The sequence below is a fragment of the Trachinotus anak genome, unplaced genomic scaffold (genome assembly GCF_046630095.1).
Source record: "Trachinotus anak isolate AG129_WGS33_773 ecotype Australia unplaced genomic scaffold, CSIRO_AGI_Tana_v1 ptg000025l, whole genome shotgun sequence".
Classification (NCBI taxonomy): domain Eukaryota; kingdom Metazoa; phylum Chordata; class Actinopteri; order Carangiformes; family Carangidae; genus Trachinotus; species Trachinotus anak.
This window is the reverse complement of record NW_027273876.1, coordinates 13,227,046-13,243,091: the sequence shown is the minus strand read 5'-3', so window position 1 is coordinate 13,243,091 and position 16,046 is coordinate 13,227,046. Positions and strand designations below refer to the sequence as shown.

Here is a 16,046-nt window from a genome sequence, read left to right as displayed (position 1 = left end):
ACACAACATGTGATAAATCTCTGACTAACCACCCAACCTCGCAGCTTTGTGCATGCACCACCACATTACAGTACCTTGGAAGATTCTTGAAGAGAAAAACCTGTTGGACAAGATCTTTGAGGAACAAATCATGAATGTCAAGACGTCACACACACACACAAAACATTTCTGAGACCTGGGAGGGTTTCATGTTTATGGTTGCACTGTGCAGTCAGCGTTCAAAGGACTCTGCATGTGTAAGTACGCTTTTTATATACATGCTTATTTTTAAAAGCTTTTTTATATTGCAGAAATATAATAGATGTGTTGTCTAAGTTATGTTTCTATAATGAGACAACTTTTTGAAGGCGAGTCATGTTACAAACTGAATGTCCTCATGCTCCCCAGAGAAAAATGTACTGTAATTACATTAATTACTTTGGATTGTATTTTAATTGCATATCTGATGTGTTACAGATTTTATTGTCTACACTTAAATGTGTTATTGGTCGTCATTGTTAAATAGTGTCCCTTCTCTCTCAGGCAGGCAGAATCACTATGGAATTTGCTTGTGCATTTGTTTATGTGCCACCAGCAGAGATTCAGAAGAACAGCCAGCGGTCCAATGCCAACGTCATCAAACGCTCAGGTGTGATTTCTTTCTCCTGACATCAAAGAGAAAAATACAGATTTTCTGACACTTACACTTGTTTAAACAGACATGAGTCACATTTCTGGATCCACTATGGTGTTTAGTTGCAGTTTTCTCGATCCCTCAGATCACCAGCCAAACACAAATATTTTCCGTGCAGCTTCACTGGAGTTTGACACAAAGCATTTCAGCTATCAGAAACATGAGCATTAAACATCAGATTCTTGTGTCAGTCAAAGAACTTCTGAAACTGTCTGAAACACCTTTGCTGTTGACTCACTGGTTCTCTGGAAGATGTCCAAAGGCAATCTGGGAAATGTAGGAACTCATATGAATTGAAAGATTAAATTCCAATACTTAATCACAAAATAGCTGATGATTTCCTTTGAAAATGAAAGATTGGTGGTACATGACAGTGTAAATGTAGCCACAGGTGGATTTTTCCTTGCGTCACAGCTGTCTGGGGGACTGGTTGGTTAAGTACCATTATGTATTATGCAATCAGTGACACACACACAACCTCTCCTGTCTATCTTAGAGGCAATATTCCTTTCAGATACTTTGCTTTCCTCGGTAAAAGCCATCTGCCGCCTGAGTCACATTTTCTTCACAGCACAAAGGTCATCACTGCACCAGTTGTTTTGTCTAGGATCACATTTCTCTTGCAAGAGGCAGCACAATATTAACTGCTGATGTGAGTATTTTATTTTTCATTTTCATGCCTTTTAGCTCTCCTCCCTCCCGTCAACCGAATTCGTCCCACGACTCCTCCACCTCCTCCTCCAACAAACTCTGCAGAAACCAAATCACCAAAACTACCCACATCGACCCCCAAGATCACTGAACAGTTGGAAAAGAGCAAAGTGAAGAAGGTTGTGAAGCCCACTCCCTTCTATGAAAACGCAGAATTTCACAATAAACTGGAGCTGGCAGCTTCTTCCATCAATACAACAGCTCGACAGACACCATCTCCTCAAAGGACAGGTACTGTGAATGTGGCAAAATTAATGTGTAAATGACTGGCTGGACAAGTGATGTTTCTGTACTTAAATATTATCTAAAATACCATTGGGGCAATCAATATCTTAAAAGCGTACTTCACCCCAAAATTGAGTCCAAACACACAGGAGAGTAAGCTTCTGCCATGTTCACACTCACAAAGGTACACATATTCACATCTGCAAGGGCCTTGCTCAGAGACAGCAGTGATAATAAAGAAGGGGCAAGCATTGCTCTTTTACTTTTCATGCTTGGGCAAGTCCTGCTGCTCTGAACTCCCACAACCCCTCTGCCATCCATCCACATATCCATCAAATGTCTTCCAATACCTGTAGCCACATCCAGCTGCTTTGCAGTCCTGTATTTACCTCATTAACCTTAATAAAAACACAGTAAGGTGACTGTGCCCAGAGCTCTGTCAATGAGGAACGAGTAAACATTATGAGGTAGACTGTAACTTAATAGATTTCCTAACTCTAGTCTTGTTGTTACATCAACATTCTTACCTGGACATTTGGTATTTGTGTGTGTGTGTGTGTGTGTGTGCACTTGTACATAGTAGTTGTCAGTCTGATGTTTATGTTTTAACCTGTAAAATGTGGTTTCATCAGTGTGCACATTAAATAACACTGTTAAAGTTAAAGGTAAAAATTAGACTTTTTGACTGATTGTTTGACTCTAAAACATTAGCAGCAGGTTGCAAAAGCTGTTTGGAAAACTTTAATGGACTCAAGCCAAAAATAAAAAAAGATCAATACATCAAGTCTATGCATACCAACACTAAAATATCTAGAATATGTTTTTTCATAATGAGAGTAAATCATCCTTTCAAGCTTATGGTTAGGTAAATCACTATGTGTTTGGTGGTCCATTGCACTTTAGTAGTGATTTCACTGAGCTGCAGCCAAGAAGATGAATGACATTTTTTTTTTTTTTTTTTTTTGGGCGGGGTGACTCATTCATTAAACAGTCTTCTCCTTTCTGCTTTACCCAGCTCTTCTTCCACCACACATGAGACCTGCAGCAAGCAGCCAGTCCTCTGCTTACAGCCAGCCACTCGACAGCAGTCAGACATTTACCTATGACCTGCCAAATAATGAGCCAGATTTAAATGCCCATCCCTGGGACGCAAACTACTCATACAGTACACCGGAGGGCACTGGGGGTGAGGTGAACCTGCCAGCTAATACTAGCAATGTGCCGAGCCAGACACCAGGTGAAAAGGCATCTTTGTTTTTCCTCTTTGTGTTTGATTTTAACTTGGTCTAAATAGTTACATGTCAGATCAGATTCACGTTCTCGTTTCTTCTGCTCTCATATCAAACCCCTAGCCCCAGCACTCCCACCAAGACCTGCATTCATGAAGTCAATGCCAGAGTACCTGGTGCTGTTACCCTCACACCACTCATCTCCCTCATCCTCACAGAAATCACCTTCAACCTCGTCACTTACCCAATCGTCTACTGGTAAAGGTAAATGCAGCAGTCTCTGTCAGACTGTCAAAAAAAACCCAATATAACACATAATGCTATTTTTGAATGCTCATATTATTCTCATCTCAGGATCAGCAGATAAGGAGCCTCTACCAGGGAATCCTAACGTGGTCCTTGTCAGTTTAGGGAAATTACTCTCAGAGGAAAGAGGTCTCTAAACTTTTAACATCACCATCAAACCTTTATTATTGGCCATCTAATTTGATTTTCAGTCTTATTACCTTATAATGACAATGATGTTTGCATATTTCCAGAGCAGCCCATACTAGGTGAGCCCACTTCCTGCACCCAGTGCGGCTCTGTGTTGGACCCCTGCTATGTCAATGAGGTAATTACATCTTTTATTTGACCTTTATCTGAAACTAATGAGTAGTAACATGATTAAGAGTCATTGTTTATTTCTAGTTTTGAATAACAACCATAATCTCCTTGTAATGACTACTGGAAAATACAGAGCATGACAAACTCTTATAGGCAGTCAAGCATAAGAATTATTGATCATAACATAATGAAACAATGGATAACTGGGATTGGTTTGATTGATTCAGACTGTCGGCTTGTTTGGTCTCAGTCAGCGGACTCAGTTAATGTTTCTCGGTAACAGTAATGATCTCTCCTTACACTGGACTGCAGGTTACAGTGTGTCACTTCTGTCAGTCCCGGGAATCGACCAGTTCTCCCAGTATAGCGCCCAGTGTTCTCTTTTTGCTTAACCCTGATGAAAAGCCCCTGTGTGCCTCTGATGCTCTGCTGCTCTTCTGCATCGACATCTCTGGCTCCATGAGCATCACCTCCCAGGTAAAAATACACTGGCACTGATCTGCTTACTCTTGGCTGACATTCACAAATACAACTTGTGATGTTTCAACTGATGAGTCTCTGTCGTTTCAAGGTGTCGGGGGGAGAGCATTTTGTCTACAGATCCCGTCTCCAGGTGAGGTTTTTTTTTTTTTTCATCTTTGACTTTCCTTTTAAGTTTGTGAGCATGACATTGAGCTTTAAGTCTTATTTGGAAAAGGACAAATTCCCCAAGTAACACAATATTAAGTTGAGCGACGGTATATGCACAATACAGATGATTATGATAACAATAACAGCTGTACAGTGATGCTGCTAAGATGCCATTGGTGATTAAAAAAAAAAGTTGTATTCAAACCAGTTTGTCCGGGAAGCCGTGTTGCAGTGTGTTCAGAGACTAAGTGAACAGCAACCAGACATAAGAGTGGGGCTCATCACCTTCAACCATCAGGTACATTCATGATGTAATAGACAACTATGGACTATTTTCTGCTCAGTTCTCCCAAGTTTTATCATGGTATGTGTTGTATTTCTATCATTTGAGTTATCTCTGACTTATATTTCATATTTTTGCATCAACGTTCTCACTGTTTCTGTATCACTGTAAGTCACAGCATCTTTCCGCATTTCATTTGATATCAGGATATTGGAATTTCTTCTTCATTCTCTTGTCATTCAGCATCATTATCTTCATTATCTTGTCATTATCAAATAATTATCCTGAAAATCACTGCACGAATAAAATGTTAAATTGCTGTTGCTTTTTTTTTTTTAAGCCCTTGATGATTGTATTGCCAGGTTACAATGTATGGGTATGAGAATTTCACATCGCAGTTCCTGTGTGGTGCTGAGTTGATTGACAGCAACTATCTGAAAGAGGCTGCAGCCAGTTTCCCCAGTCCACCTCCACTCTCACAAACCAAGGACGTCTTACAGAGACAAGTTATGGGGTAAGAAGAAGAACAATGATTGTATTAGTTGTTTTGTGTATTATACCTGTTGTATGTTCAAATAACCAACATATTCTCTTGATTCTTCTTTTTTTTAAAAGACTATCTGAAAGTGGGGCCACAGCTCTGGGTCCAGCTGCTCTCCTGGCCATTGCAATGGCCTCCAGACAGCCAGGGTCCAAAGTAGGTTCAGCTTTTCAATCTTATTTGCAGGATCATACAAGTGTTTTTGTATGTTTACGTTTCTATTAACAGAGTAGCATATTTTATATTTCCTGCATTCATAAGGTTGCATCATTTAATTTATCACAACTTAAAACTGCATTTAGACAACATCATATCTTTTTTTTTTTCTGTAAAGCATCTATGAATTGTAACGAATGGTCACAAATATGTGAAAACTTTGGTATGGTCCAAACGCAATTCTATGTCAGAGTTTCATTTTTCTATTTTCTAAAAACAATACGATCCTGATCTGCTATCCCTGCTGATCTTAAAGGTGATTATCTGTACAGATGGGAAGGCCAACACAGACTTAGGAAATCTGGAGGTGGAGGACAATGATGCTCGCACCCTCATCTCATCCACCATCTTCTACCAGGAGCTGGGGGAGTATGCTGCTAATCAGGGGTTGGTACACATCTCCAAATCAACGTCAAGAATGTTTTTAAACATTTTACACTGCTAAACAGACAATGAGCGAACAAAGAGATGCAGCTATTTACATATCAGAGCTGTTGCTCCACTGACAACAGTAATACTGGTGTTGATAGTACTAATAAGGGCCCAGTGAAAGATGGAGGATGACTGTTGTTGCTCAGCTAGATCTATTATGGTGAAGATCATGCTGAAATATTCTTCTTCCATTAGTGTGACGGTGTCTGTGCTGTCTATAGAGGGAACAGACTGCCGGCTGGATGAGCTGGGAAGACTCGCCGATCGTACTGGAGGGAAAGTAAGAGACATGTTACATATGATTTGTCGCAACAATCATCAACTAATCACTCATCAAATCTTGCATTTCTCATCTCATCTGTGTGTTTTGACTCCTGTCCTCTAGGTGGTAATAGCAAGTCCAAATAGGCTGCACCCAGAGCTCGAACAGATCATTGACAACAGGACCATAGCTACACACTGTACTGTTACATTACTGCTGCCCAAATCACTGTAAGAGCTGCACTGTACACCAATACATGTACCCTAAATACTAGTATTTCTGATTGCTTCATGAATTGGTCTAGATAGATGGCACATGAGAGGATTTGAGACACTTTGAATTACATTATTAACAAGGCCCCCAGGTTTGACTGATGTCCTCCTTTGCTCCAGGAGTATGAGAGGAGAGAGGGAGGCTGGACACAAAGGGACCAGAGAGGTGGGGAACGTGGACCCAGATACAGAGATCACCTTCCAGTTTGGGGCCAATGAACAGGACACAGAAGGTGAGAAAATCTCATTTTTTTTCTTTTGCCTTTCAAATTCCAGTTGCAGATTTACTGCCTTTCTCAGGATTATCACAGGTCGTGGTGTGACACGCGCTGCCAGTTCTTACAGGATGGTGATTGATGTTGTAGCCAACCAAGAAAATCTGAATTTGAGATCACTCCAAGTGAAGTGAGGGAGCCAGAGTCATTACATCTGACAAACATAAAACTCACAAAACTGGATTGATGAAAATGCAACAAATGGGCCAAGCAAAAAAAAAATCTGCTAGATAACAACAGGAGCGTTTTGCTGCTCAGGAATATGTCCATCTGGATGACTAATACCTGTGATATTTTTTTTAAATGGATAAACTGCCAAGGAAAACAAACAATTACCCCTAGTCTGTCAGTAAGAAATAGTTTTCATTAAACTAAGATCAAATTAACTTTTTAGCTGCTCTAGGGGCCTAGCTCCAGGGCTGGCAGTGTCAGTCTGTTCATCATTCAGTTCAGAACAACTGGATGGATGAAGATGAATATTTGCACAGATACTCATGTTCCCTAGAAGATTAATTCCAATAACAGTTGGTATCCCTTGACTTCTCTTTTGCACCACCATGAAATAACTATTACATAGATTGTTGTTTAATTTGCTACAGGTGCCTAGAGGGTCATTTTTTGTAACTTTGGTGAGCTCCTGCTATAATTTGGTCAAAGTTCTAACTTGTCCAATTCTTCGATTTATGACCAAGTATCTGAAAAATGCCTGCTTTTCCCGTCAGCCTCGGCTGTGGTGTTTAGTTCTAAACTAAGATGGTGCGCCTGGTAAATATTTCTGTATGTTAGCCTCGTCACTGTGAGTGTTTTAACATGCAGATGTTAGCATTTAGCTCAAAACACTGCTGTGACTAAAATACAAAATAGCTGTAGATTATTACAGATGTTTCTTCTTTCAACACATACAGACTACAGCTTAGTTATTATACTTTGGACCAGGTGGGACATAGTTGGTTCATCTAAGCTAGTCGGACGTCTCATACAGGCCAGAGCACTGTTTGTTTTCTCCGACCACTACAGCACTTAGATGTGCTGAATTGTAGTTGTTCATCGAAATCAATAAACCAAACCAGGCCGTCACATCATATTTAGCACGGTCCAAATGGAGCATGTGCTCTCTGTGATCCAAAAACACTCAAACACATTGTTATTTAAAAAAAATAATAAAAAAAACTACTTAAACTCAACTGATTCATGTTTGTGTTGTCTCTGTGCTTTTTCCCAGTGTCACCACCAGCCTCAGGCAGCCGTGTGTCCGTCCAGCTGCAGATCAGGTACAGGCAGAGGAACAGACAGACGATGCTCAGAGTGATAACTTCAGAGCGAAATGTTACTCATGACAGGTGACCATGCTCATCACAGCACTTCACTCACTTACATTTAGAGATTGCGTCACTGATACACACACACACACACACACACACACACCGCTGAGCTATCTGCATGCTTGTGGCCTCCTTGACAAGCTTAAACAAGTCATTATGATGTGATATCGCTCATCAATGTTGCGTTCTCTACCTCAGGACAACAGTTGATTACACGTATTATTTTCTGGCAATCTCAGTGAACCTTTAGGCAAAGCAGTTTTGAAAATCCAAGGAGACTGAGGCGTTCATATCATGCAGAAATGATCGCACCATGTAAATCTCATTTTTCATCCATTCAAACATTTAGTCACAATAAACCTCTCAACCTAGTCTCCCTGCTTCATATACAGAATGAAGGTCATGCAATTCATTGTCTGAGCAGCTACAAAGTAGCCCCCGTGTGTTGCATGGTAATATAATGGCAAGGCTGAAGGTGTAAATGTTAAGAAGCACTCTTATGATAAAAGCGTGGCCCTCCTTCTCAGCTCGGCGGCCCTGTCCTCTCTGTCTCTGGCCATCATTCAGCTCAACTCATCACAGGCCAGTGCCGCTCTGGCTGTCAGAGGCCGCTTCCTCGACGCCAGGAGGGAGGGAGAGCTGCAGAGGAAGCTGATCGAGAGAGCAATGTGAGTTACAGAAGGGATGGAGAAAACTCTGACTGCGCCAGTGTGTGGGCAACACGTAGAATGAGAGCTAAATTATGCTGAAGTCAACTGGATTTAAATGAGGGCTGATTATATATACAGTATATTCAACACATAGAAAAATGACAAAATACAATCTAGACATATACGTTCTATATTTACACATATACAGTTTATGTTTGTGAGTAACAAAAATATTAATATCACTGCACTGACAGAGCAATCAGATGCACAAATAAAAAGTGTGTTTAAATGAAATTGGAAATAAGATCAACTTGCTATGTTCTTCAGTAATTTTTGAATTACTAAATTTTTTTTTAATATTATCAGTGAAAAAAAAGTCAGAAAATGTCTTTGAAAGCTTCTGTTTATTAGATGTACAGTGTTTATAGGCTGGACAGATGATGTGCTGTCTCTGCTTACAGTGAACACAACCACAGTGCACGAGACAAACAGACGTACCAAGAATGGATTCAAACCATGGAGCCAATATACAACAACATTCATAACTTCACACGGGTGAGTTTGTACTGTAGATTCAGTGCCTCACATTAGTTAGACTCACCACACTTTAACACTTTTTTGTGTGTGTTTTTTTCCAGAGAAAATCTGTTATTTCAGACTCACAGGTAAATATCCTATCATACCTTTATTCTGTCCTTATACTGAAAAGTATTGGAAAACTACATCGCCCATTGATAATTCCTTTCCTCTCCTCCCATCAGTCTCTAACAGACGCTGGCGCAGCGCTGCTCTACACCATGAAGCACAGCAACAGGAAGTCCATCTCACTGAAGAACAAACAAAAACTCTAGCCAACTGTCATCCTTCACATTTTACCCCTCTGGAAACAATTCAAGTCATGAATGACAAGGATAAATCCTGCAGTTTGACTTCGATTATCTGGCTGAATAAATTATCCTTCAAATATTTCACAGTGTAAATAATGTTCAGCTGGAAACGTGGCCGTCTGTGTCATAAATAAACTTGAGACTTTATGTGATTACTGTCCGTGTTGCATGTGATAACCGCTGAGGCAGTATACAGTAGACATGAAAGTGTATTTGACACCTTCCCCGTGGCAGTGCTTGAGGTTTTGCATTGACAAAAACACACAGGAAAAACATGAGCCAGAAACACATCACACAGCTCACACCCAGGCCCTTTGGTGTCTGCAAAATACATCTTACAACAGACAATATAAGTTCGATAGATTATGATCATGTAATTATGTTTTAACCAAACTTGAAATGCAAAAGAAGCAAGAGCAACCAAGCATTGTTGCTCATACTTTTTTGATACATACATCTAAATCAGAATATTTTGTCAATATTTAGATAACGAACAATGGAGTACATATAAATTAAGATGGAACAAACAATAATCATGCCTAAAATGGAAACCAAAGCATGAATAGACATGCGTTTCTCTGGGGGGGGCAGATGTCTGTCGCACATTTGTATGGACCATTATTCAGGTTCCAAGAAAGCAGAACATAAACACACCAAGATCCAACCAGAATATGAAGAGTGATGCTGAGTAGGTAGAAGCCAACAGTGTCTCTGTACCTGTTGCCGTCTTGCCCCCCGGACACAACCTGAGCCCTCCAGCTCCACGTCTACCTTCATCTGGGAGCTCCTCATCTGGGCCATGGAGTGCAGGGGAGAGGCAAACAGCTCCATGAGCAGGACAGAGAGTGTAACCAGGACAAAGATGAAGTTCCAGGCCACCGTCATAGGTTTGTGGAAATGTCTAGGTGTAGATGTGCCTGTGCTGTTGCAGGTGAAGTCAACATTCAGTTTGGTGAAAGGCAGCTCAGCCAGGAGGAGGATCACCATGAGGATACACAGGAAGCCTCTTGTAAGCGGCACCTTTAAGTGTTGGTGGGTGTCCACTGCCGTCCACAGGACTGGGCATGAGGCCTGTTACTATCGCTGCCATCGTCACTCCTGACTTTTGTTGGGAATCTAAAAGTGGGGAGGTTGAACCAAAGGAAAACACTATACTTAGAACTGTGTCTGGGGCCTGTTATCACATTTCAGAAGTCTATAGATTTCCTCTAAACTTGTCAGTTGTTTCTTCTTTCCTACTCCATTTATGAACTCTTGAACCTAAGATTTATCTCGTGACCCTTTAGATCCAGTGGATTAAACTACCCAACTGCCGACCATATAAAGTAATTAAAACTAGATTAACCCCAAATGGCTACAGCAGTAGTTAATTATCAGTATTATTAATGCACCAGTATTATTAATCTGATAGCGTAATATGCAATATCACAGTTCACTGCAGAGCCACTCTTTTTGCTTTAAATACCTCCAGTACATTAAAATCCATGACTATCTTCTAATGAAGTCTTTTACAGTGTGGCATTGGGATGTTTACTTAAGGATCCGAGTACTTGTACATATTTATGTCAGATCATTGCCCTTTCAGTCGTGCTTATATATCGAGAGAGCTTTTTTTCTACAAGTATCAGGAATTTCATCTTAAATTTCAAATTTTGTTTATTTCAACTGTAAATGTTGTTTCTTCCAGGCCAGAATATAAAACTGACAAAAGGTCAAAATGTTGGTGCAGTTTTTCCGTTCAAATTTCATTTTGTCGTCCCTGCAGAATAAAGTTTTTATTTTAAATGGGACTGTTCCTATAGTTACAGTGCACCCCCCCCCCACCCCCCGCCCCCCCCCAAAAAAAGCTTTAGCAATGCACTTGTTTTCCTCTGCCCAAAAAATATATGCAACTCTATTTGTGTTCTTGATGCACTTCCAGGTAAAGGGAAGCATCAATTGGAATAAAGTGTGACAGATAAAAGACCTCTTCTGTAAGAGCTGCAGTGCACTAATGAGATATTATACCACACTCGCTTTGCATTCAGTATTTTATGGGTGCAAGAAATATGACTGTCATCAGCATATGTGCTACAGTTTGCTACAGACTTTATCTCACTTTACTTTCGTAGGTATTTCCCGCTTCAACATTTAAGCTGCTTGTGCAAAGGAAATACTGCACAGACATTGAAATATGAAGACAAGATACTAAACATTGCTACTCTTTATACATTACACGTTTTTTTATTGGTATAAAAATTGAATTCCACTGATTAAACATTTTGGAATTCCACTTTTTTTACTTAACCATTTTTATATTAGATGACAGCCATTACAAATATTTATACAGTAAAACAGTTACAAATTATGTTAAATGTAAATTCACAGAATGTGAAGAATTTAAGAGAAGCTAAGATTAAAAATGCAGTATAAAAAAAATGAAATTACAACATTATTATGTAAAATTTTACAGTGATCAGCATATACTGTATGTTCGCAACTTACAACACTTGTTATGAGGAGATTACAACAGATAAAAGATTCCTTAATAGGCTATGTATAGTACAGTATACATTTTAAAACATGAACATCATACGTAACATCTTACATATGGCTATACAAAACAGTGACAAAGTGATAATTCATATGCAGAAGATTTTTTTAAAGTGTTTGAAGAAAGTTTTTGAAGGAAGTTATTTTGAAAAATAACACTTTTTTGGGAAAATAAGACCAGTCATCAAAAAAGATTTAAGGCCACTGGGGCTAAATGTTTGTAGGCTCAAAGGTCCACAACAGTAAAAAAAAACCAAAAAAAAAAACCTTAAAGTCCCTCTTCTTTAACTAAGTACTCTGGCAGAGTCTGGAAAGCAGTCACAGGTACAGTCACTGGAACCGTCAGCGATATGGCGCTGGGTTCAACAGTGGAGGGGGAAACCTCACTGGGGGGTGGCGGAGAGGGGAGCGGGTCTGTGTGAATAATGTTTATGTCGCTGAGTTGCGAGGCGGCCGGAGCAGCGTCTGCGTGAGTCCGTAAGTGCTTGCGAAGGTAGGCGGCAAACAGGAAGGCTTTGCCACAGTGGGGGCAGCTGTGAGGTTTGTTGGTGGAGTGGATCTTCTGGTGTTTACGCAGTCCCGATTTGTTGAGGAAGCCTTTGCCGCAGCTGTTGCAGACATGAGGCCTCGGCTTGGGATGCTGCTTCTCATGCTCCTGTAAGTCTGCCAGCTGTGCAAACTCTGCCTGGCAGGTTTCACAGACATGCGAGCCCAGTGGCACGATCTTAGTAACAGTTGGAGGAGTGGAGTCGATGGAGTGAAGATTTTCGTGGGACTGAACTTCATCCCAGGTTCCAAATGTAGCATCACAGTGCGTACAGGAGAACTGAGGGAGAGTTGTGTGGGCTGTAAAGCCTGAAGCTGACCCTGCCTCTGTCTCCTGTTGTTGTGGCGGCGGCTGCTGCTGCTGCCGCTGCTGCTGCTGCTCAGAGTGCTCAGCTAGGTGAGTTCTCTCATGTTTGCGCAGACTTGAAGATACAACAAAAGACTTCAGACACTCTTCACATTTGAAAGGCCGCTCTCCGGAGTGCACACGCCGGTGCTTGTTGAGGCTGGAGCGCTCAGCAAATGACTTGTCACACTCAGTGCAAGAAAACGGCCTAAGTCCTGTGTGGACAAGCATGTGGCGCCGCAGATCCCAGGATGCTACAAATGCTTTGTCACAGCTCTGACATTTGTAAGGGCGCTCTCCAGAGTGAACACGTTCATGCACGGCCAGATCAGCCGGCTGCCTGAACCTCTTGGAACACTTATCACAGGGGTAGGGCTTGAAACCCAAGTGGGCTCGCTGGTGGCGGCGGAAACTGGATGGGTCAGAAAACATCTTACCACACTGTGGACAGAGGAACGGCTTCTCACCGGAGTGAGTGCGGAGATGAGACTGGTAGGAGGACAGCTGGGTGAAGCCCTTGCCACACTGCTCACACTGATAGGGTTTATTCTGGGAGTGAATGCGCTGATGGCAGGCCAGAGAGGAGGAGCGGGAGAAGGCTTTGCCACAGTCTGAGCACAGGTACGGCTTTTCCCCAGTGTGGGATCGCTCATGGTTCTTCAGGTCCTTGAGCTCCGTGTAGGTTTTCCCGCACTCATCACAGGCATACGGCCGATGGCCCTGGTGGTTCCTTCTATGTTTTCGGAACACGGAGGGGTCAGCAAAACTCTTTCCGCACTCGGCACAGAAGTACGGCTTCTCCCCGGTGTGAGAGCGCATGTGCACCTTCAGTTTAGACAGGGTGGGGTAGCTCTTAGAGCACTGACGGCAAGAGTAAGGACGTTCTCCACTGTGCTGTGTCATATGGATCCTCAGGCATATAGCCTGCATGAAGGCCTTACCACACTCTGTGCATATGAAAGGTTTCTCCCCAGTGTGAGAGCGGCTATGGTTGCGTAGCTCTGTGGGCGTCTTGTAAGCCTTGTGACAGTCAGGACACTGAAAGGGGCGCTGGGCCGAGTGAGTGCGCTCATGCTTTGAGAGCTGAGCCTTGCTCAAGAATGTTTTGGTACACTGGGAACATGCGTGTTGCTGCTGACGGTCCTTTACGTGTGCCGAAAGCTTGTGGCTCCGCAGGGCTGACAGACTCCTGAAAGCCTCTGTGCATGTAGAGCATTTGAAAGAAGGTTTGGCTTTTGGAGGCCTGCCTCTGCCACGTTTCTTCGCAGGCTGATCCCTCAGCACCTCTTCCTCTTGCTGGCCCTCTTCATCCTGTACAGGAGGGGTGTATTGCTCTGTAAGAGGTGGGCTGCCAGGCTGAGGAGAGGACATCTTTATATCTGCAAAGATATAATATAAAAACACTTTGTAATAATTATGTAAATAAATATAATTAGCAAAATGAGGGTGTGAGGCTGGAAGATTGCTCAAACATCAGGTGAAAGAGATATAACAGATATGAATTATCTGAGCAGATCGCCGGTGACAGTGGCTGATGATGGACCAGAGAAAAAAAAAATCTGTATAATCACATAATAACAGAAATATGTGGGTGTGCGTTCAATCACAAAATGGCTGGCATTAGGACCTCAGGGACAATAAGCTAACCGCTTTGATGCCAGAGGAAGTTGGCGATGCAATGACAGAGATCAGTGTGTATGAATGACTGACATAAGCCCGACCGGGGACGAGGCTCAGAGATCACAAGTCAGTGTAATGGTGTTAACAACCGGACACGACATGTACGTATTCCTTTTTAGCTAGCTTGCTTGCTAAACATTTTTACTAACTCAAAATGGCTGGCTTTAGGACCGGCTGCACCAATTCACTCGACAGTGTCATCATCACCACGACCGTCATTACACGGGGTGGATTTCGCTAATATTAGCCGTCTTTGCATCGTATGTGCATAAGAGTCACAATGACCTTTCTTACCTGAATCAGGACATTAAACGTTGGTCGACAATGCCTTGGAAAAATGTCTGGTACGCGACTGCATTTACTGAGACACAGTGATTGGTGTTGACTGGGTGCAGTATGGGGGACGGCTCTAGGACCATGATGACGAAAGCTTTCGGCAAGCCAAGTGTGCAACATTTTAATGCGTTTAATTGTAAAAAAAATACCCAGATAAAAGCCGTAATATATGTATTAGAGTCCCGGGGTGTAAACGTGGTAGTCGTTATAAAGTTAGTACGTTATCTGTCATAATAGAAACACGCGTGCCAAGCTAAAACGAAGATAATTTACAAGGTTCATAACTCAATGGCAGAGCTAGCTGCGAGTGCTAACCTGAAGCAGCTAATGTGCTTTAGGTATTTTTGAGAAAATCAGAGGCAAAATAGTGAGATGAAAATGTAAGGTCTTGGTTTTCATTTGCGTTTAATGATTGCTCTACAGTTGCTTTAACACTTAGCTCCCCGCCGTTTCTATAAACTAAACTTTTAGCCCACTAAATTAGTTGCTTTGAAGAGGGAAGTATTTCTCTGCTGCACATTTCCTGTTTCCTAGCAACAAGAGCAATGTGGAAACGGGGATGGAAGAAAAAAAAGACAATTGGGGAAAAAAGGGGGGTGCCCTTTACATAAAATAGCGTTTCTATAATAATGAATGAAAATATATCTTCGGAGGCATGCATTGAATCAGTACTGCTGCAGGTATTTAATTTGATGCTCTTGCTAATGTCGTAATTACGCATTTAAAACGACTTTTTAGCTTTTTGGTGCAATGTTTGTTTAGCTAGCCCTGATGATGCTAGCTGGCGGCGCGCTAACGTTAGCTCAATGCTCTGTGATACAAATGTAACCGTAATACCTGTCCGCTCTTCCTTATAATCTTGTCAGGACGACTATGTTCATTCTGTTTTTGTTTATCACGTCGGAGAATGTAAATATTTGCAGTGGCAATAAATCTGTAGAGAGAGGCGTTGGTCTCCCGGTTTATTGACATAGCTAACGTTAGTTCAGTTAGCCTGCTGGTGCAGAGATGTAGCAAAACATGTCAGGCTGGGCACATTTCCAGCTAACAGTATTCAACTTAATAAATAGTTATTTGATTCTGGTTTTCTGCTGGTTAAACTAACATACAGTGGCTGATTTTTGTAATTATTTACTTTGACAGACTTAAATCAGGATCAGTTCTTGTGAAGAGTAAAAATTGTAAGATGTGTACAGCTGCTGCTGAACTGACACAGGTGTGTTGTACAGTTTAAGTTGTCAGTTTGCACCATGGTATGATTATTTTAAGAAAAAACTACTATATTTATTTAAAAAAATGTATGATAGGTCACCTGTAGCTATCTATAATGTATGTCTGACTCACTGCATAAAACTGAATACTGTAATGTTCTTTGTTAATGTATTTACCACA

At 41.5% G+C, this 16,046-nt stretch overlaps 3 protein-coding genes across 4 annotated transcripts; 1 reads left to right on the top strand and 2 right to left on the bottom strand.

Moving 5' to 3' along the window:
• The first annotated feature begins 31 nt into the window (after positions 1-31).
• Positions 32-9,352, top strand: LOC139609293 (circularly permutated Ras protein 1-like). 2 transcript variants are annotated; one of them, XM_071463656.1, is made up of 21 exons: positions 32-236; positions 523-628; positions 1,361-1,615; positions 2,625-2,846; positions 2,962-3,102; positions 3,193-3,273; positions 3,378-3,451; positions 3,757-3,921; positions 4,016-4,057; positions 4,283-4,372; positions 4,720-4,871; positions 4,973-5,054; positions 5,371-5,501; positions 5,742-5,826; positions 5,932-6,038; positions 6,201-6,313; positions 7,578-7,695; positions 8,205-8,345; positions 8,789-8,882; positions 8,966-8,992; positions 9,089-9,352. In XM_071463656.1, the coding sequence occupies exons 1-21, from the start codon at positions 135-137 to the stop codon at positions 9,176-9,178; spliced, it is 2,418 nt and encodes an 805-aa protein (XP_071319757.1). In that variant the 5' UTR covers positions 32-134; the 3' UTR covers positions 9,179-9,352. The 2 variants fall into 2 exon arrangements, with proteins under 2 accessions (XP_071319757.1, XP_071319758.1); XM_071463657.1 differs by having other exon boundaries at positions 109-236; positions 527-628.
• Positions 9,353-9,676: 324 nt separating this feature from the next.
• gjz1 (gap junction protein zeta 1) lies at positions 9,677-10,446 on the bottom strand. The gene is given in 4 exon segments (XM_071463362.1): positions 9,677-9,798; positions 9,801-9,958; positions 9,960-10,276; positions 10,278-10,446. Coding segments are annotated over 4 exon segments (624 nt in total). The 5' UTR covers positions 10,305-10,446.
• A 971-nt stretch (positions 10,447-11,417) lies between these two features.
• Positions 11,418-14,740, bottom strand: znf668 (zinc finger protein 668). Its single transcript, XM_071463658.1, has 2 exons — positions 14,613-14,740; positions 11,418-14,017 (listed from the first exon to the last, which is right to left on the bottom strand). Exon 2 carries the CDS (start codon positions 14,007-14,009, stop codon positions 12,015-12,017), a length of 1,995 nt encoding a protein of 664 aa, XP_071319759.1. The 5' UTR covers positions 14,010-14,017; positions 14,613-14,740; the 3' UTR covers positions 11,418-12,014.
• Between the last annotated feature and the right edge of the window lie 1,306 nt (positions 14,741-16,046).